The 21,706-nt window shown below is 41.5% G+C and overlaps 1 protein-coding gene across 1 annotated transcript in view; it reads left to right on the top strand.

Annotated features, from left to right (window-relative positions):
• klf7b (Kruppel like factor 7b) overlaps positions 1-21,706 on the top strand; it is an 86,615-nt gene that overhangs the window by 42,589 nt on the left and 22,320 nt on the right. Inside the window, exon 2 of the mRNA XM_015001041.2 lies at positions 11,251-11,893. Coding sequence (XP_014856527.1) covers positions 11,251-11,893 — 643 coding nt within the window. The remainder of the gene's footprint in view (positions 1-11,250; positions 11,894-21,706) is intronic.

Raw genomic sequence — 21,706 nt, 5'->3', positions numbered from 1 at the left:
CAAGCACATGTCTGTGAATTGGTTTATCTTTTCTAAAACATGAAACTTTAACACTCAGGAAGTGTCATAATTAATATTATTTCAACTAAAGTAGAAGTTATAGTGAATGTTGTTCCTTTTGATCCTTTAACCATTTTGTGGAATTCAGTTTTGTTAGTTTTGTTCAAAATGTTTTTGGATGTGAAATGAACCAACAAAATGTCACAACGGGCAACTGTTTCACACCCAATATAACAGCCAATGATTCAACTAATATTCTATAATCTATACTTTGGTCAGTATCTGTCAGCAGGAGTTGCTTTTTTATCCTTACTTGATCGGTTGTCTTCTTACAGAAGTTAGCGATTTCAGTCAACGAACAAAAATAAATGAGAACACAGTAAAATACAAAATGTTCTGATAATGATATGCTCTTGAGTTCAGAGATTTGAGCAGTTTTCTGACCATTTATAATGCACCCTGGATTAAGAAAATGGCACATGAATAAATAAATAGTAGATGGAAGTAGCGAGGGATAAAACTCAATTAGACGTGCAAAACGGAAACATGAATTGGCAAAGGCGCAATTTGACCACAAATTGGCAACAAAAAGGGAAAAATTAATGGACAAAATAAGTGCATGTTTTCCACCTTTTATCTCTACAGTCATCAGGAACAAAACATTTTGCTGCCAGGAAGCCTAATAAACGTCAGAAGCATGTCGACGCTTTAGGTTCAAGCTGTTTAGAGAAGCGTCGTCACAAGCAGCTTCTCCAAGAAGCTCCAGACTCGAATGCGCCGAAGCCAGCTGCTCGCTGCTGCCAATGGCTTCTGTTTGATGTTTTTTTTTCTACACGCTCTCGAACACGAGGCATCTCATATTCACACACATCAGTTAAAAGTCATTATGCTCTTCTCACTCTTACAAACATACACACCCTCTGTGTACGCAACCGCATCAGCAAATTAACTGAATAAAGAGACTCCTTTTCTGCTTTTTCTTTTGAGTGGCTAATTAGCCATCAGAGCCCCTCTGTATGGAGAGAGCGAGATCCATCAAGAGGTACAGCTTCAAAGAGCAGATTATGGAAGCCAAAGCACTTTAATTACGACCTATTTGAACAAAAAAGGCAAAGATAAAAACATAATTTGAAGCTAAAAGCTGCATGGGGGGAGCTGAGGGGGCTGCATAAACAAATTCTAATACAGAAAGATAAAAAGAGAGAAGCAAAATAAAGGACTGGAGTGAATGAGATGAGAACCGTAGAAGGAGGCTTTCTGCACTAGTGAGAGTTTGTGTACGCTATTAGAAACATGCAGAAGAGGCGTAGGGAAAAGTTGTTGGCCCCCTTGATCTTATGGTGCTGTTCGGTTCTAAGATTTGATTAAAATTATTTTAGTGATTTTAGCTTTTATTATGCTGATCATTAACAAACGAATGAATTGAAAAAAAGTTACCAGTTTTGTAGATGCACATTTAATCTTTGGAGGTTATTGTGGGTTTCTTCGATACTTTAGGCTTACTTTGGCTCTCTGATTAATTTAATCTGTTAGATCATCTTGCCAGAGATCTTTCTAAAAATGACGAGTTCTCGCGACATTAAAACATTTACACACAGCATGGCGGTAGACCAGGGCACCACATACGGTGAGTTTCAGTCCTCACAGCTGCCGTCTGGGGTTTTATTTCTGCCAAAAAAAATTTTTTAAAAATCACAAATTTCCTGATCTCACCTATGTCTCCCATAGCACTATCCATTTGCTTTGATTTTGATGTAAGCTATTGTGATGAGCTCTGTATATAAATCTGAGTTATTTATCGCTCAGAACTCTGTATCTATGTTTGAAACTCTTATTTTGAAGTTGGAAAGGAAGTAGCTTATCAGCTGCGTTGACAAGTTGGCTAGCCTGAGAACACTGCTACAAAAGCACAGAGGAAGCCGCCTCCACTTTTATGTTGTTTGACAAAATATTGTTCCTCATTTTTCAAACAGATATTTCTGAAATCCTGTCCGTTTCTTGTGAACCTTACATGAGCAGGAGTTTTCTTTTCACGCCTGATTATGCTTAATTTGGTTGATTTGATCCAAAAAAAGTGACTTGATCCGTCTTTATGCTAATTTTAGATGGACTCCAATGCGACATTACTCTGCAGTCCAATAGTCAACACTAATGCTCCGTATTTCAAGAAAATGGAAATTTTAATTCTTTGAGTATCCTGTCTTAACATAGGTAACAATTTTTTAACATAGCATATCCACAGATGGACTGCAGGTTTCTGTCGTGTACCATTCGCCACTTGTTGACTAGAATCTTTTTTGAGCAACTTTTCTTGGCGCTTTCACTTTTCAGAGCTCGTAAACTTTCTTGCACTTGAATAAAATATACCATGACAGCTGTCACAGTCAGGCAACTGGCTGATCATGAATGATTCAGTATTGTGTTGTTCTTTGTGTTTCTTTCCCCGCAAGTTATTGTGAGGATGATTAAGAAAATACATACAGTTATGAATAAGAGCGTGCCAAATATTTTCCTCAATAGTGTTTTTGCTAAAATCTGACGTATCTAAATCTAAACGTTGTGCTATATTTCTAGAGAGTGTGGAGAATTAATCCGTTCTCCATGCTGAGTTCTTGATTTATGAGGTTGATGGAAGAGTCAGAGAGTTGAATTCATGAATCCCGTTTATTAATACCAAAATACAGTTGGTCCATTTCTCATGCTACCTTTAGGAGCTAGCAGGACAAAATGGCAACAAGTAACACTTGGTAACTTCCTCTGTTAGCCTCTATCTAGGGCGTTCCCTAGTGTGTCATTTCCTTTAACCCGAGCTCTCACTTGCATTTCCTAACATGTCATTTCCTTTAGCTTAGCAATTAGCTAAAAGAGATAGAAGGAAAATACAGAATTATTTATTCTCAACAAGATACTCGGTACTGGGACATACCAGTTCATACTGGTTCTGTGCGACCGCAGACCCCCAACATGCGCCAGGCCTGTGTTTAACTCAGACATTTGCTTTTATGTGCTTAAAAAGCAACTCCTCCTAAAACTTGTTCTTGCAAACAAATTAATCTTTCTCCAAACAAAGACTTAATAAAAAAAATAAAAAAAATAAAAAAAAAACGCCGCTAATTGAGTTTAATATGATACTGCTCATGTTGATAACTGGGGTGTTTTTATGGACCGGCTGAATCCATTTTCAAGCTGTTTAATGTTGTGTTGCTCAAGCAGCATTTATGTGGCAATAACCACATGTGAAGTCGACACTTAACAGGAAGTGTCACTTTGCAGAATCATGTAAATGGCTTAATTTCATCATTGTCCTAATGGCGATGTTGGTAATAGTCACATAACAGACTGCATGTAAACACAGACGGCCCCCCCGGAGCCCCCGGCCCCCGTCTTCCTGCTGGATCCACTTCAGTCTGTTTGTGGAGCTGTGTCCTCGATCATCCTTTGTCTGTCAAAAGCTCTTAGCGCTTCCATCCAGAACCCTGTGCTCTCTGCATTCATTATTAATAGACCTCAGCAGGCCAAAGACAGACACACACACACACACACACACACACACACACACACACACACACACACACACAGACACACACACACACACACACACACACACACTGAACGTCCACGTCACTGGAAGCTATTTTAGATAAAATATTAAATCAAACACGCACATGTGGAGAACGGAAAGAGATGCGCCAAGAGATGATAGAATACCTCTATTTTCAAATGCTGCTGCTCTTTATCAGGTTAAATATGATGCGTCCTGTTTCTGAACGCATCAATTTACTTTGATTTACATCTAAATGTACCGCAGAATGTATGACTTGGAAACGCATGCAGCTGACTTCAGCACTGACCCAGAGCAGCGTAGGCCATTACCTGCAAATTGTCTATACTCACTTGTCCTTTGCAGGGTCACAGGGGGGCTTGGTGTTTATCTTCAGCAGTCATTAGGCAAGAGGTGGGGGGACACAGCGGACAGGTCACCAGTGCATCACTGGGCAACACAGACGCACACTCGCATCAAGTTAGAGCCACCGATTGATGTTGTTGGATTGTGGGAGGAAGCCGGAGTACCCAGAGAGAACCCACACAAACTCCATGTAGGAAGAACACAGAATCTTTTCAAGTATCGGGAAAAAAATAAGCTATGGAAACAATATATAATGAAATCAATACATTTCTTATATTGTAAAATACATTTTCAATGGTAGTTAGGCATGTAATAAATTGATATTCATTAAAGTCAAGCTGATCAAATTATACACTTGACTCTCAATTTGAGTACTTTTACATTGTGTGGCTTATAACGCCTTTGCATCTTCTGCTTTTGGGAACATCTCACTTGCACACCGGCGAAACCGGAGCTCCGACCTTCCAGTCCAGTGTTTGTTCCACTACGTCAAACAAAAACCAGATGAACGGAGCGAGTCGCAGCAAAACCTGCTTAAATCATGTGTACACAGTGTTTCATTTTTGTTTTCTTTTTTTAAATTTGGCTTCCAGTCTGAGCGTCCTTTGCCACTGAGGCAGTCTGGAAGGTTTATGGTTTTGTTCTGAAGGAGTTTTGTTCAGTTTTTATAGTCAGTAAATCAGTTTTCAGTGTTTTCATCCAAAGTGTTGAAATCCACTTTCTGCCCATATGTGACTGAGGGTGCATGTGTGTGTTTTTTGACTTGACCTTTCTCCATATGTTATGGGACAGAACAGGAGGTGAGCCCTATACATGCTATCAGTCTAAGCTGTTGGCCAGCAGCTAAACACACACACGCACACGCACACACACACACACACACACACACACACACACGCACACACACACACACACACACACACACACACACACACACAAGCTCTGCATGTCACTGTTACCTGATATTCACAGTGTGTAGGAGAAACAGACGACGGAGAAGGTCATACGCGTGATGTCAGAGTCGATCAGTTCACCGCCGTCTATGGGTTTGATTTGATCTCTCTCTCTCTCTCTCTTTCTCTCTTTCTCTTCGCGCCCCCTCAGGCTCCTTCTATCCTCTGCCTCAGCTCACCCTCCCCCGAAAATCCCAAGCATCATTCAGGCCCCTGCCAGGACACACAAAGGTGTTTCTATTTTTTATTTTCAATTCGGAGTTAAAACGATGGTTCAATATTCTTTGAGAAATAACTCACAGCGTTCAGGACTTATATAGAAGATCTGCAGCATTTTTTGATACTTTCCCACACCCTAAAAAAAAAAAAAGAAAGAAAAGCCTCAGTTGTCTAGAAATGTTTTGCATATGATCAGTAAGAAGCAGTCACCTAAATCATGCAAATTCTTTGTAAGGTTAATTTGGGTAACACATCGACTGCAAAATATACCAACTCATGATCATCTTGATATCAATGTCTGCAAAATCACAATCCCACAAGCGCACTTGAGTGCAATGTTACAAGCTCCATGCACCCATGCAATGCATACAATATAATAACATTTATATATTTGGCCAGTTTGTTGGCGTTTCCCTCCCCTTGTGGCCACATCTGATACATATTCACATTCATACATGCAGAAAAGCTACTAGAAGAAATCACCAATTTCAACCAAAGTCTTCTTAGTCACAGTATTCCACAGTGATGTCAAAATTGCACAGTTTCTTGAAATCATGAAGCCCTGGCAAATACTGCAGTTCGTGTGGCATTGTAAAGTTTATGTTTTTAGCAACTAAACCATGAAGCCAGATGTTAAGTTTGGTGTTGAAAGGATACAATAGTGCACCTCAATTTTAAGTCATGATTTTGCACATTTTTCATGCAGTTATATTTAGGTAAACACTAAGAGGAATGCATGATTCATTTATTATTTATTTTTTACTTTAGGGAGGAAGAGCATAACTGGAGACACTGGCTATTGAAAATTAGTAAGTAAGCAAATAAATGGGACTGTTTTTCATGAACACGTAAAATAACTAAATATAGTACAAGGAAATTACACTTTGACCACTTTTAGATTGCCGCGTAAACCTCCAGCAATCTCATTTGGCTTTGTCGTTGTGTTTATTGTAAATCCCCACCAACACGTAAAGATGCTGCTGTGACTCCCGCCTTGTCTTGTTTAACTTGCTCTCAAGATAATCTGACAGCTAATTAATCATCTCCTGTTGGACTCTGAGCCTTTTTCTTAGCAAACAATCTCATATGAAGACGAGCACAATAGCTTCACATTGCATACTTGACTAGATTGTACAACAGCCAGAGATTAATGGAAGAAACACAAATGCTCACAAAGCAAAGCAACTATCTGGACAAAAAGGCCAAGCAGGCTCGCTTTGCGCCCTTAGTATTCATTTTCCAAAAGACATTGTTACAGGCACGCTTATCATTGTTTACATATCCTCATGAGCCAGTGTCCACCGCTAAGAAATATCTTTTGATTTACATTCATATGCAAATGAGCATTCTTAAGAAATGAGGAGAAAGGGGAGGGGAAAAAAAAAAAAAGAAATTCAGCTTATCGTCAGTCGACAGACGTGAACATGAAACATGTTGGTTTGTCTCATCAATAAAAGCCCAGCAAAGCAAAGCTGCTAAACTGGCCTGTCTGAATAGACGGAGCCATGCAGCTGCAGCCGAAGAAGAGAAAATGCAGGAAAAAATGTCGGCGTAGCAGCTGTTTGAGCGACTGGTGCAGAAAGAGCCGAGGCATCGGTGTAAAAACCCTCAGCTGCCAGTGGCCTTCGGCCAAAGACGAGGTTCACTTTCCAAGAGGGCACAAAGAAGGAAGTGGTGAGCGGCTGTACACAAGCAGAGACACAAGGCTTTGGGAAAGTGCTGAGTTGGCAGCGATGTGGACTGTTTGACCGAAGCAAATAGAGAAACAACTGAGAAACGTTAGACTAATGTCAGCTAATAATGAAATGAAAGTATTTGTTCTGCAGGGGTAAGAAAACAAAAGAGTTAATAACCAGCAATACCCCTTAATACAATGGATTGAAAAGTCTTTCAGAAAATAACTCTGCATCTGTGTGATCAGAATTTACCTTCAATGTGTTTGATTAAAATAAAAGTTTACAGTGTGAAAAGGTCAACAGGTCAGCACCAGTGTTGTAGTACTCGAGATCGGTCTTGGTCTCGAGACCATTTTTTGATGATCTCGGTCTTGACTCGGTCTCGGGCTCTGAGGACTCGGCATTTTATTTCAAGAACGGTCAAGACCGCAACTGTGAAAATATCACTAAACATACAGCATACTGTCCACTTTATTTGTTAACATCTTTGTTTTCAGTGGATGCAAAATGCACCAATTAAAAACCAAGCAATGACGTGTTTCTGTTACTCCCTCCTCCCCCTCCCCCTCCCCACCTTTCACTCGCACGCGGCGCTCCAGGACATGCGCAGTGGTTTCCTCTCAGCGGCAGAAAATGTTTGTCTAATCGTCAGTAATATAATAGCGCGGCATAAATCATAAGAAATCCGATGGCCACAGCTAACTCAGCAGCGCTTCGCTTTCAAAGACGGTGGGGACAATGTCTAACTTTTTTCGTCACTTAGAAAAGTAGCTCAAAGAAGGTAAGCTCCGTTGACGTGATGTTAGCAAAGCTAGCTGTATAGACACACATAAATATTTGTGATGAAAAAAAGTCACTCACTACGCTGAATTATTGTGCGGAGGTGTTGACTGACTTGTCGCAAATATGGGTCAATGCTGTGTCCAAAAGTCTGCAATATAGTGATGTGACATTCAAGAACAGTCCGATTCTTCTGCACTGCTTTTTACTTATTAGACAGGACTGGAGTGTCACTGAGAGCCGTTGTTCTATCAGATACCACACGCTGTCAGAATAGCATACATGCAGTGAGTACCATGCCTGCACATGCGCATTAAGTCCGACCGTCAGAGGAGTTGTCAGTTCACCATACGCAACAAGTTATGAAAATAAGTCATTAAATTGTTTTCAATGATAACTATATAGATATACATTGTCGTGGTCTCAAAGTGTTTTTAAAGCAATGTCTGGCTGCAGCTGCAGTCAATTACAACACACGCTTGCGTGAAGCTCATTAACCTACTTAACTACTAAATCAGGATGCCATACAAATGTTGATAACAAAATGTATGATGATCTACGTCATGATTCTATGTTGCTGATTAAATAAAATTATATGGTAATGACATGTCTGAGAAATATAGCCGTGAGTTTGTGGTAAGCGTATGGTGATCTGACAGCATATGCTGATCTGACAGAACACTGTTCTTTGTTCTTGTAATGTTCTGCGTACACTGTAGTAGCTATCATTATTTTATTTAATTGTGTACATTGATATTTTTTAAATTAACAAATAAACAGAACACAAGAACGAAAGAGTATGCAGAGCATGCACATTACTCTTTCATTGTTTTCGTTCAAAGTGGCAGCTGTAATGGTGTCAGACTACCTGGCTTCATGTAGTGGGAGAGAGGGTGAGAACAGTCACGCTGTGCGCCTTGTGGTTGGTTACTTCTTGCTTGTTGCTCCTTGGTCAGTGTTCATAGTATAGCGTTATTTACCATCAGGGCATTGACTCAATTGCTATGTTTAATGGTGCAGAGAGAGAACTTTGCTATGGTTTTTGACATGAGCAATATGGGCAAACACCCAGGTCGTTATCTTTTGAGGGACGGCACGAGACCACCGTGGATTGTAGCACATATTTATCAATATTAATAAATTTTAATATTGATAAAATTTATTAAGTATTTAATATCTAGGTGTTTTTATGAGAATATGGATCTTTTAGATCAATTTGAGACTGGTCTTGGTCTTGTCTTGTCTTGGTCTCGGGTTAGGTGGTCTTGACCACAACACTGGTCAGCACAGCATTTGAGAAAAGTTTAAAAGCTAACTGCATTATGAACTGGATGGCTGAGTGTTATAAATATCACTAAGAAGATACAAATATCACTAAGAGTACAAAACCAAAATTACAGCAGGCTCTGACTTGTGGTCTGTTCCTTCAGCTGCACATAATCCATCATGCTTTTTGTTGGATGAACGTTAGCAGTAGAAAGTTTGATATTGCGCCTGTTTTAGAATTTATTAACATGAACCGAGGAGGAGAACATGTTTTAGGATAGGGATGAAAACAATTAAATAGAAAAGAACATCCATCTTTTAGATGCATTTTAGGTGGGATTTGCTGAAAGCCTTATGAGAGGTTTATGGCGTTGCATGGATTCTATGGATTGTTGCCGTCGTTCAGCTTACAGCGTTCTTTATTCCTGATGGTTTTCAGTTAAATGTAGCACATTTTTATCTGCACAAAGCATAAGATAATGTACCGTATTTTTCAGACTATAAGCCACTACTTTTTTCCCCACGCTTTGAACCATGTGGCTTAAAGCCCGGTGTGGCTTTTCTGTAGATTTTTCTTGAACCACCAGGGGGCGCTTTAGCAGGAACTGAATCATTGGGAGTCAAAATTGGAAATCAAAGAAGAAAGCGCTAATTTTAATTTTAGAACAAACACATGCTAGCAGCAGGCACGGCAGAGAAATTTCTTCAAACTCATATGATCCAGCTTTTAAGTTGAAGGTTAAAAGCTCGGCATGAACGAAACCAGGGTTCGGGTTTGGAAACGGAGGAATGGCGCCGTAATAGATCCAGCATTGAAAAACCGAGAGCGGCGGAGATACCAGCGGCTTATATAAGTACGTTTACAGTTTTTTATTTTTAAACCTGTGTGTTGGGTGCATGAGTTTATAAAAATGAACTCATCTTCCAACAACCCTTGTTTTTGCTTCCACAGCCATCCAATTAGGATTACAGTTATTATTATACCATAAGATTCAGGTTTGCTCTGTGTGAAACATCTCTGTAAGCTTTAGCTCCATCTCTTAAACTTGGTATATTCAATAATTCAATAATACTCGCAAATGTTGAAGACATTTGCTAGTAACAAATGTACCCACACCAACAAAACCCATTCTGCAAAAACCCCCAAAACAAAACATCAACAATTATGCATCTTATAAGAAACACTGAGGATTAAAATACCGTTGATCACATAGCAGTTGATCAGAATATGTAGATTGCTCTCATCTCAGTGTGGAGTAATCAGGTTGAGTCATAAGCTATGACTCAGACATCACCGTGGAATGAATTAATATAAATATTTATACACATTTTTCTTACAGTAATTACACTGGATGACACATAGTGACTTACCAACAGACAATCCAATACAGTTGTTACTGTCCAATAACTATTTGTTTTGTTTTGTTTCTTCTTTGCCTTGTGGCAGCGCCTGGGCTTTGTGGCCATAGGCAGAAAGCCATTTTGCCAGAATCAAACACTGGCAACTTGTTGTAGATATCGACAATAAAATACAATAAAAATCAAAGCAGAAACAATCCTGAAACAAACAGCTCCTTGTACAACTCAGGTGTGACTGACGGCACAAAATACAAAAAAAACAAACAAACAAACATTTTAAGTCTTGAGAGGCAAACGTAGGCTTGGGGTTGTAAAATTGAGTTAGTCACTGGAAGGTTTCTTGGCTCCGATTCCTTGAGGTAATGACTCAGGTGCCCTTGATGAAAGGCGCTGCAGGGCCAACAGACCAACAACTGTGATGATTCTGCTACAAGTGTAGCAGGAAAAAAAATTAAAAAGTTCTTGTAGATGGATAAATAAAGAAAAAACACTCATATTTCTTTATTTTTTTGTTCTCATTATCTCCTTCTCTTTCTTTGTTTTTTTCCTTATTATTCTTTTGTCTTCACCTGTCACCTCACTTCCTCTATCTCTCCATATAACTTCCACGGCTGGTTGATTTGGCTGAGCAGAGGGAAACAGGCAAGGCCTCCACAGTTCAGGGCTCCAGAGAGCTTGTCCAGGCAGCGGCAATCAATCACAGAATAAATCCCTCCTCTCGCAGGACTGCCGTGTGCCAGGTGACATGGTCAGCAGCTGCAGAGAAATAGAACGCCTACAGCCGATATCCAAGTTAAATTAGACTGGGAGACCAGTGAGTGAGTATACAGATGTGCGGAGAGATTGTGTGAGGCGAGGCTTTGTTGACTTTTGGAAACTGTTTTCGTAATGTAAAAGGTCGTGTGGATAAAAGGTTTAGGTGGACGTTTGGTTGGAAGGTCTCTGGGCCTTTCACCCACCGTTCAGTTGCCTAACCAGTTATGGGGATTTGTGTGAAACCCTGTTGAGTCTGAAAGAAGTTGAATGAAAATGGGGATAACGGGTTAAGGAAATTGTGGTTTTTGACTTTGGTGTCCCTTTCCCTTTGCAGACATGTCTAGAGTTGGAGAGGTATCTACAGACGGAGCCCAAGAGACTCTCGGAGCTCTTTGACGAGGAGTTGGACTGTCTCCTAACACCGGCCTTCATGCAAGGCGGCGACAGCGATGAAGATCTGATGGACCCGCTCCTGCCCAGCCTTCCTGACCAGCCGAGCCCCCCGCCGTTACTCGTAACCCTCCCCAAGGTGCAGGCCAAAATCCTTCAGGTGCCCAGTCCAACCAAGGGTCAGGCGGCAGCCGGAACCGACACCAAGGACCAAGCCGTCGGAGGAGTCAGCGCCGCGCAGCTCAGTGCCGCCGTCACGTCCCTGACGCCGCCGTCGTCGCCGGAGCTCGGCCGGCACCTCTTTAAGCCCACACAGACGCTCACCGCCACGGCAGACGGCACGTTAACGCTTAAGCTGGTGGCGAAGAAGGTGGGACTAGGGGCGACCAAGGTGGTGGCGGCGCGTGCGTTGCCTTCCCCGCCGAGCCGAGGAGGAGCGCTGAGCGACGGCGAGCAGGGAGGCGGAGGAAGTCTGGGAGGAGATATTCCTGAGAACAAGAAGAGAGTCCACCGGTGCCAGTTTAATGGCTGCAGGAAGGTTTACACCAAGAGCTCCCATCTGAAGGCACATCAGAGGACCCACACAGGTAAAAGACTGCATGTTTTCTTTAAAAAAGCTGATAATTATTCTGCTCAAAGTTTGTCTTCACGGGCGAGTTTTATTTTCTATGCCTACGTTTGTTCCAATTGACCATTAGAGACTTGTTTTAGAATTTATTAGCCAGTTTCACAGAAAAATCTTTAAGGATTTTGGGAAATGTTTCCAAATTTCTATCTTAATCCACCATCCATTTTGTTTTGCTTGATTGCGCGTTACTCAAGTAGAGAATTTGTCCGTCACACGTCAGCAGCTCAAAGCATTTAGAGCTGTTGAATATGACTTGGTGGTGTTGGTGTAATGCTGTTTTTTTTTTTTTTTTGGCTCATTCTGGGCCCTTTAGTAATTGTTGAGCATCATTTAAACACCAGAGTGTTGTTGATGTTCATGAATCCTGCCTCTATGACCACAGATTACCCGTCCTCTCATGGCTACTTTCTGCTGGATAATGCACTATTTCACAAAACTCAAATCATCTCAAACTTTTTTTTTTCCATCAATATAATGAGTTCACTCTTCTCCGCAGTCACTGGATCTGAAGTTAATAGAGCTCTTTTGGGGATATGGTGGAATGAAAGAGTCACATTATTGGCTTGCAGCTGAAACATAAGCAGTAACGGCGAGAGGCCAAGTCGAAATTGATCAAAATCTCTGGGAAATGGTTACCACACCTTGACGAACCCATTCCAGGAAGAATTAACAGGGAGTCCAACTTGTAAACAACCTAATAAAGTGACTGGTGATTGCTGTTCCTATGATGCACACGTCAAACATCTGTCGTTTGACCTTATTCTCTTTGGTAAACATTTTCCTCGGAGGTGAAGACTTTAAAAACAGACCACAGCAGACGGAGACGACGGCTTCATCAGGCAAGGTGCTGATGTCCGTGTGACCCAGTAGTCCGGCAGATGTACTGTACGTAAACTTTAATCCATTCCAGTGTTGGAACCGCGGGATAAATCCATGGAAGAGGGAGGGAGAAAAAAAACAGCAGATGTTTGAGCCTCTTACAGAGATTTACATCACGCTTCTTCTCACATGATCCTCCAGGAGTATTTATCTCCATTTTAATACGGCAGCTACCGGGTCAAAAGGTGACACGTCAGTAATTACCTGATGATTGATATGCTGGCACTAAATGACTGTACGAATTCAGCTGTGTTGGAGCGACTCTGACATGCGTCTCTAGCTACTGCTGCTGCTGCCCCCTCAGTGACCCTCAGACGGAGCAGACAGGACTAATGTGTGCAGGGCAGGAAGCCACCAGCTCCTAGGATGAGGAGAGGAGCTCTGGTACAAGAAAGACACGCTAGAGAGGATAACTCAAAGTAAAAGAATAGAAATAAAGGCTGTGTTTCTCTGAATTATCTCTCCTAGTCATTAATATCTGGTAGTGTCAGATTAAATTTATCTCCATTCAGTCACTAAGTTTGTTTCTGATAGGAAATGAGACAGGCGTCCCTCAAAAGACACTGCAATGTGAAAATAGAAATAGATTTCTGAAAGAAAATCTGTATCTTTCAATAATGAAAATTGTTTGTTTTTCTCAATAATCAGAGAAATAATCTTTATTGGCGTTGTAGTAATCATACTCCTCATGTCTCTGAGGTTTGAAGGAGCCCAAACTTTAACTCTCTCCACAGATTCTCCATCAGATTCAGTCCAAAATGTTTCGTTTTTTTTCAGGCAGTTCTTTTATTTTGTAGGTCAGGGGTTTCTAGAAGAATGGAGATTTCATTCCAAAAAGCACCCAGTATGTGGACTGTTTTGGTAAAAGTGCAGGTCTGAGTCCTAAATGGAGGCTTTTTAAAATTGCTTTTCCTTCTATGGTGTTGACCAAAGGCTTACTCATCATACACTCATCCTTAGAATGTCAGTATCCTTTATTATTAAAGCATTTGATCTGTTCTTGTTTGGTGGGGTATGATAATAGGTATAATCCTCTTAGCAGGTTGTAATTGGACCAGATATTTGTGTTGCTATTATCAAATTCCTCGCACAAATCTTGCTGAAAATTTTGCCACATGTCTTTGCTGGGTTGGTGGAGCTCAGTGAAGCTGGTTGGTTTTCCAGTACGGACCAGGCTTTAGAGCGTAGACCTCCTCACGTTCAACGTTAGACTGTTTCATCCATTTCTAGACCATCTCTGGTGAGAGTTTCAAACAACGACCCCAAACACACCTAAACTGGTTGTGGATGGATAAAGCTGCTATTTAAGATTCTGAAATGGCTCCAAAACCAGTGTGGGCAGCAGAAAACAAATTTACTACAACTTGCTAAGAGACATTTATTAACCCTTTCATTTTTCCAATTTTTTTTATTTTCTTAAGGCATAAAAAATGGTAGGAACATTTTTTTGTGTGCAAATTTTATTTAATTTTTTTAGGTGATCATTTGTAATTTTCTCCAAATACAAAGTTATTATTTGAAAAATACATCAGTAGTATTGTTCTTTAGGGGCTACCTGATGTCACAGTATTCTTTTTACCTGCAGGAGGGCCCGGGTCGGTCGGCCATATTGGATTTAACAAAGATAATTTCTTGCATTTGCAGCTGATGGCCAGTAGTTGATGGTGTATTTTATGAAGCATTAGTGTCCACTTCAGTGGTCTGTGTGCATTTATAACATAAAAATCCACAAGAAGCACAAGAAAATGGCTTTTAGACAGCTGTCCACTGTAGTGACCACTATGCATGAAAGGGTTAAAATATTATTGAATGTAAATGCATTGAAACCTTTTTTGGATTTGAGAAAATCCACAACAAATTCAAGTCTTTCAGCACTGAAAAAAAAGCATCCTTAAAAAAAACCAAACATTTATGACACTCTTGCTGAAAGCCAGTGAATCTACACTTCTTTTTTTTGTTTACGGTACTATTAACCAGTAACATGCTGGTTCTCAGCTACCCACTGGTCTGTTTTCCACTCTGATCTTAGCCTGAGCCCATCACAGATCAGCCGCATGGGTCCCAGGCGCCCACACACACACACACACACACAGCCCAAAGCTAGCATTATTCAACTTTAGCTTTAACTACACCATCAATTTACGGCGTCTAATGCATTTCATGTCCTCCAGTTGTCATCATCCAGTGTTAGCAGTCTCCCCAGGTTCACAGCACGCAGCCCACAGACATGCACTGTATTAATACTGGCAACCTTGGCATCATTAATCCAGCGTGTTACATGCTTATGCGACCCCTAAAACCACGGCATGGCTTCAGGTCTGTTTTTCCACTTCCATGGTTGCACCTGAAGGACCTGAGGGGGACCGGGGGAAAGAGGGAGGGGGAAAAAAATCCCCAGCCTCTGTAGTTCTATTATATTAATCCAGAATGGAGCTACTAGTCATCTGGAAGCATGACTGCCGCCTGCAGTATCTGTAATCAGATGATTCAGCTGTCGAGTCATGCTAACCGAAGATTAGCTTTTAAAGGCAGAGTCATTTGCTGGGGAAAATAAAAAGCAGACACCCTGAAGACACTGCAGCTCTTTCTTTCTTTCTCTCTCAGTGTGTGTGTGTGTGTGTGTGTGTGTGTGTGTGTGTGTGGTATAAATGCGGGGTGTTGTATTCCCTCCCGATGTGTTCATTACAAGCACAGAGCTGCGGTTTAATTAGCTTAATCCTCTTTTTGGGTTATTATGACCATAAATCATTGAACATACATGTAGACGGGGATTAGCGTTGCAGAGCCTACAGGGAGGAGCAGCTGCAGAAAGCCTGCGCAGCCTTACTGCTCTTACTGTAACTCACCAGAGGCCATTGGAGGCATCATTACGTTCACGCCTGCCGGCGACTGAGCGTCGCATCGCGTTGATTACGATCCGGCCGTTTCTCCGAGACGCGGGAGTGATGTAAAGGTTTTTCCTTACGTGAGGATCTTCATTACGGCCGAGTTGTAACATTAATGCAACTTTAATGGAGGTAGAAATTAATTCGGTAAATCTCTAAAGTATCCAATTAGTGATGCTCTGAGCCAAAGCCAAGTTTTGGGTGTTTTTTTTATTTTTTCTCTCTCCCTCTGCTCTCTTGGATAAGGTTGGATCTCTAAAAGCAGTGGAAGCCTATTAATCATATCCTTGTTATTCGAGGAGCAGTCCAAAAAGAAAAAGAAAGAGATACACTTAACTAAATACTTGGCATCCGACATTGCAGACGCGAGGAGCTGCGTTGGAAGGAGTGCCCGCCTGTCAGAAGTTGTAGATGTGAGCTTCGTGGCGCTGGCACCTCGCTCCGACACGAATGTGCAGCTGCAGGGAAAACCAGAAAAAATCATGTTCATCAGCAGAATGGATTGCTGGTGTATTATAGATTTGGTGGCGGTTTGATGTCGTCTGGCTTTAAATACTCTCCTGCTAGCCGAGGCTTGATCAAATTAATTTGATTGTGATCAAGAAGATTCTCACTGGGACTTCGGCTGGCTCACTTTTAGGTGGATTTCTCTCTCTATTTTTTTTTTAAAGACCGACTACGCAGGAATAGTCACGTCCCTCAAATGTTTTCACATTTCATCACGTTGCAACCACAGGTTTCTGTGTGTTTTGTTGAAAAACGTACAAGATAGACCCAACATAAGGCAGCATATTGGGGGTGGGAGGATATAGATGTTGAACTTTGACATCTGAATGTCGTAGAAAAGGAAACCTCTGCCTCTGTCTCAGGTGCTGACCGCCTCTAGCAGTATTTTTTTTCTCTCCAAGCAGCACTGACCTGTATTTAGGTCCATCCGTCTTCACATTAGCTCTGACTGGCTTCCCTCTTCCTAATCTCAAAGTGCTTAACAGGACGATACCCATCTACTAGAATTCTCTTGCACAGGCTTATGTCATGACTCGGTCACTCCGGTTGGATGAGTGACCTTACTCCACGCTCTTTCCACAATAGTGTGATGACCTCACGCTGCCTGAACAGAGGCAGTCCTGTCCATCTTCAAGAAACGTTTGCAGACCCCCAGAGTGTAAGAGAGCTTCTCCTACCCTGTCCTCTCCTTCACCGTCTCTTTCCACGCTTCCTTCTCTCCTGCACTCTGTTCTGAAGGAGGCCTACTCGTGGTGGCGACTCGCTTATTATTAGCTCTTCTGTCATCTGTGTTGTTGTTCTGTCTTTTGCCAGCTGCTTTGGATAAGGGTCTGCCAAATTAACAAAAACAGATAAACATAAATCCATAGTAAAAACGGTTCATTGCAAAAAAGAAAAAGCGAGGATAATTTTCCTTCCACTTTACAGTTACGTGCTACATTGTGCCATGTAAAATCCAGATAAATTTGTGGTTGCAGTGATAAAATGTTTTAATTCTTGAGGTCAAAGTTCTGCTGGAGCATCCAGTTAGTTTCCAGCTGCCTGTGCTATTATTTGAGGTTATGTTTGTTGCGGTTCTCTCCTCTTTCTGTTTGGTACCGTTTCCACGGCCAGCAGAACTGCACTACATCATGATGCTGCCACTGCCGTGCTTAACAACTGGTGCAGTGTTTTCAGTGAATTAATTTTGTTTAATATCTAAACTGGATACAGAAATAATTTAAGAGACCAATTATCAGCTTCTCTGACTTTTACTGTTTATACGTAAATGATTGAGTAAAATGAACATTGTTCTTTTATTCTATGAAGAACTGACAACATGACCCTGAAATTCCACGCAAAAATTTTGTATTTATTTGCAGAAAATGAGAAATGGACAGAATAATGAAAAAGATGCAGAGCTTTCAGACCTCAAATAACGCAAAGAAAACAAGTTCACATTAAGAAACGACAATACTAACGTTTTAACTCGGGAAGAGTTCAGAAATAAATGTTTCAGAGCTGTAGATGCTGGAGCTTCATACAGTTATCTTCATTAGCGGCAAACAGGTCTTGATCTTCCAAGCATGGAAACACTGGTGAACATGCTTGGTTACATTTTATTTGTATTAACTTAAATCAGATCCACACAAAAATGTAGATAGTGTCATAAAAAGTGACATTTTATATGACTTAAGACATTGCAGGCTTCAATGCTTCTTCTTAGCTCTAACCCTAAAAACATTTCGATGTATTTCGCGGTTCGTGATGTAAATCCTGATCCTCAGGCATGTGGCTCACAGGTTGAAACACTGTTGTGATAACTCCGCTTAACCCCCGACCCCTTCTCCCACCTGCAGCAGGGACCTTTCCAACCCCATGTGGAGTCGGGGTAACACCTTGCTGACCTCCCCCAACACCTGAACCCTCCTTCACCCTCCTCTGCATCCCCCCTTTAACTTCCACCTCTCTTCCAATTGCTTATTTAGTTTAGGTTGCCAAGCAACTGCATCACACTCCTCCATAATTGGTTGGTGGCTGGTGGATTGTCCGTGCCTGTTAATCTGTCTCTCTGTCTCTCAGCCTCCCCCCACCCCACCTCTGCCTCCTCTCCTCTCTTTCTCTCAGTTGCTAGGTGACTTTATCATGCATCCCTGCCTTGCCGTGCTATAATTGGCTGCCGTCATGGTTGCTGTGGCGTTAGGCCCAGGCTGGCCTTGCTTCATTCCTCTAACAGTGTGTGTCTGTCGGCGTGTCTTCACGGTGTGTGTTTGAGAGGGCTCCTATTGAAGGAAGATGAGGTTCTCTGGCCAATTACTGGAGACGGGTGTGAAACGTCCTCCTGTCTGGCACCTGCGCCCCTCACAGCCCCCCCAACTCACATTCCCTTTATCACACGCACACATGTAGGTTAATGGTGGAGTATTTCTCAGAAAGGATAAGCTGCCAAGTGGTTTTGGTATTGTAGGTTGAATATATCAGTTCTTAGAGAGGAGAGGACTTTGTGGAGTGAGTAGGAGGACTCGCACTTACAGATGTAAGTGCTGAACATGGAGGATTTTGCTGCAGTTCTTCACAGGGCTTGAAGTAATCTGTTGTAGAATCGCAGATTACAGCATTTCTTCCACAGATGTAGAAAAGGATTACTCTCCCCTCGAAACAAAACGTGGAACAGTACAGATTTCTGTCTTTACAGGAAGTTGGAAATGACCTTTTTCAAGCACAAAAAGGAGCTAAGTTGTTTATTTTTGGTTACTTGCGTATTGTAATGTTTCAGCACTTAAAGTGAATAGTGACTCTACTTATTTGAGATCTAATGGCATGTTCAGCTCCTGGGACAGGATGTCGCATACTGGGACGAGGAATTTAAAAGATATTTAAGCTTCTGGCATCTCTTCTTTTGTTTAGATAAACAGTGTGAAGCTTTCAGAAACACACGCTTTGTTTTAAATAGTCAGATTGCTTTCAAAGACTAATATTCCTGTCCACGGTTTGTTGACGAGTCTTGCATAATTTGGTTTTTAGCCTTTTGCAGGTCCAATGCAGTTATAATAGAAACATTGTATATTTTCATTATATGTGTTTTCACAGCAAAACACGTAAACTGAATTTGTCTCTTAACAAATTCAACTCAGCACAGAGTAATCCAGTTCAGATTTAATCAGTTAATGTCCACTAGGTTGCACAACTCATTGAAAGGTACTCCAAACACACAAACAACTGGAGATGAATGAATGAATGAATGAGTCACTCGCAGGAGATCAATGAATTTTAGCATGGCACTACAACAGGATGATGTCTGTGCATCTGTGAAATCCTACATAGTAAACTACTGGAGATATTCTAACAAAGTGGAAGCAAATGAGAATAACACCAACTGGATGCTGGGATTCTGAGCTCCAAGTGGTCGCTAGCTTCCTGCAAAGCTAACAGCTAACAGCTACAGGCCTCTAAACTTTATGTGACCTTGCAGTTCAGTCAAGAACAGCGCGTTGACACACGGTGGGTTTCCATGACCGAAGAACTCAAAGTCTTACATCACCAAGCGTCAGATCCAGTGATGTAAGGCACTGGACTCTAGGGAAGGGGAGACGTGTTGTCTGTTCATAGTGCGTTTGTCTTATTCTATAAAAGACTGAATAATCGTCCATACCAAAATAGTTTTTCAAATTTGTCCAGTTAACGTCGGCGGTGGTAGCGACTTTGGTATTTTGAGCTAATTTTAAGGATTTAAAGATGCTGCTAAGCTAGCCATGGACTGCTAATGTATGTTGGATGAGACAAAAATCTAAAACTAAAAATGCATTTTTTTTCTCTCCTTCTTTTGCAAAACAATGTTGGGAGTGCAGTGAGTTCCTGTTGGCTAGCTAATTAGCGTTGATGCCTGCTTTGGTAGCGCCCTGCCTGAGGCTGTTTATTTTACCGAGAGGCACGATAACTCTCGTAACATTCACTTTTTCTTTTTATTACCATTTTCTTCTTTCTTTTTTGGGTGACTGTGTGTTTCTTGTTGCACAAGGCAGAAAGTTTGAGGAATTTTCTCTTCTTTTGGCCATACAAGGTAGGAAAGCAGGAATGCTGCTTAGCCTTTTATTAACCAGGGATTATTGCTCTGCTTTCTATTTAAAGGAACTTTAAGCAGCGGGAAAAGTTTTACAAGCAATCTGAATGGACCTATTAACACAAAGATGGATGATTAACCAGAAACCAATCCAGGCCTGCTCCAAATGCTTTTAAATATACCTTTGCAGCGTAAACCACACAGAAAATACATAAACTGAGTTTCCCTTTGTCAATTCACGACTCTTTGTGTCTCTGTAAAAGCGATTTCACCTGAGATATTCGAGGCATATCATAATGAAATACGGACAGCAGTGGGATGGCGCCGCGGTACCTGGGACTAATTAGATGCTCCTTTCCCTACGACCCAATAATACAGAATATTTTATTCAAAATCCATATTCGCATAACACCAGCCAAAATGAAAGCGGTGTCACAGGAATCACCTGTCACCTAAAGAGCGCAATAAGGCGGCAATAAAAGCCCAGATCCCGGTTGTCGAAGTCGGCTACAGACTGCATGAGAAAACGACGGGGAGAATTTGAATATGGAAATCCAGGCGAGTGCAGCTCGTGATGCGTAGATAATTTAGTCCGAGAGCAACCGCAGTCGTGTTGTATCTGTGGATAAAAGTCGTCTCCGATCAAAGAAACAGGCAAACTGTGGGGAAATAAAGGGAAGAAAAGGGGCAGTCATTCACAGTGCGGTGTTCCTGTTCAACATCATCTTTTACGCTCCGTTGCATCACCTCGCTGTCAAAGCTGAAGAGTGGGCAGGTGTAGTTTTTCGGTCGGTGTCGTCTATCCTGATGGTTTGAATGTGGAATCATCGGCGTTACAGTTTACTAAAGCAGTTCAGAGTTGACAGGTAGTTTCCTTTTCTTGTTACAGTGAAATGAAGAGGTTATGGTCTGGTGCTTTTTTTTTCCTTCCCCCCCCACTCTTTGTTTCTTTGACGTCTTGTTCCACTGCGACAAAACAACAGGAGTTGTTTGTTCAGAGTATTACTTTGTTTCTTTATTTTTTTAGGCATTTAACTGATAATCCTGCCACAAGAAACAGCAAAGTTGATTTATTTCTGTAATAGTAAGTAAGAGATTAAGCTACATGTAGGTGGCGACTGAAACCATTTTCAGCTTGGTCAGCCAAGATCCCGGTGTTCAGCTGGTCAAAAAATCAAAAATGTCCCTTTTTCTGATTGTTGAATGAACCATATTTAAGTTGTTAGTTACGTGGTCAAACTAACAACACCCTTCAGCGTGGAGAGAATTGCTCAGTGAGTTTGTGATTTTCAGTTCCTGTGTGGGATTTTAAATGATATTGCTGGAAGTAGAGAACGGTTTAAAGCAGTGTTTCCCAACCCTGGTCCTCACCGCCCCCCTGTCCTGCATGTTTTAGGTGTTTCCCTTCTGCCACACACCTGAATTGTATCTCTGGGTGATTAACAGGCTTCTGCAGTACTTG

The sequence above is a fragment of the Poecilia mexicana genome, unplaced genomic scaffold, assembly GCF_051168715.1.
Source record: "Poecilia mexicana isolate PSO_F unplaced genomic scaffold, ASM5116871v1 scaffold_2, whole genome shotgun sequence".
In the NCBI taxonomy this organism is placed as follows: Eukaryota; Metazoa; Chordata; class Actinopteri; order Cyprinodontiformes; family Poeciliidae; genus Poecilia; species Poecilia mexicana.
Note: the sequence above shows the minus strand (reverse complement) of the source record. Positions and strands in the feature narration are given on the sequence as shown.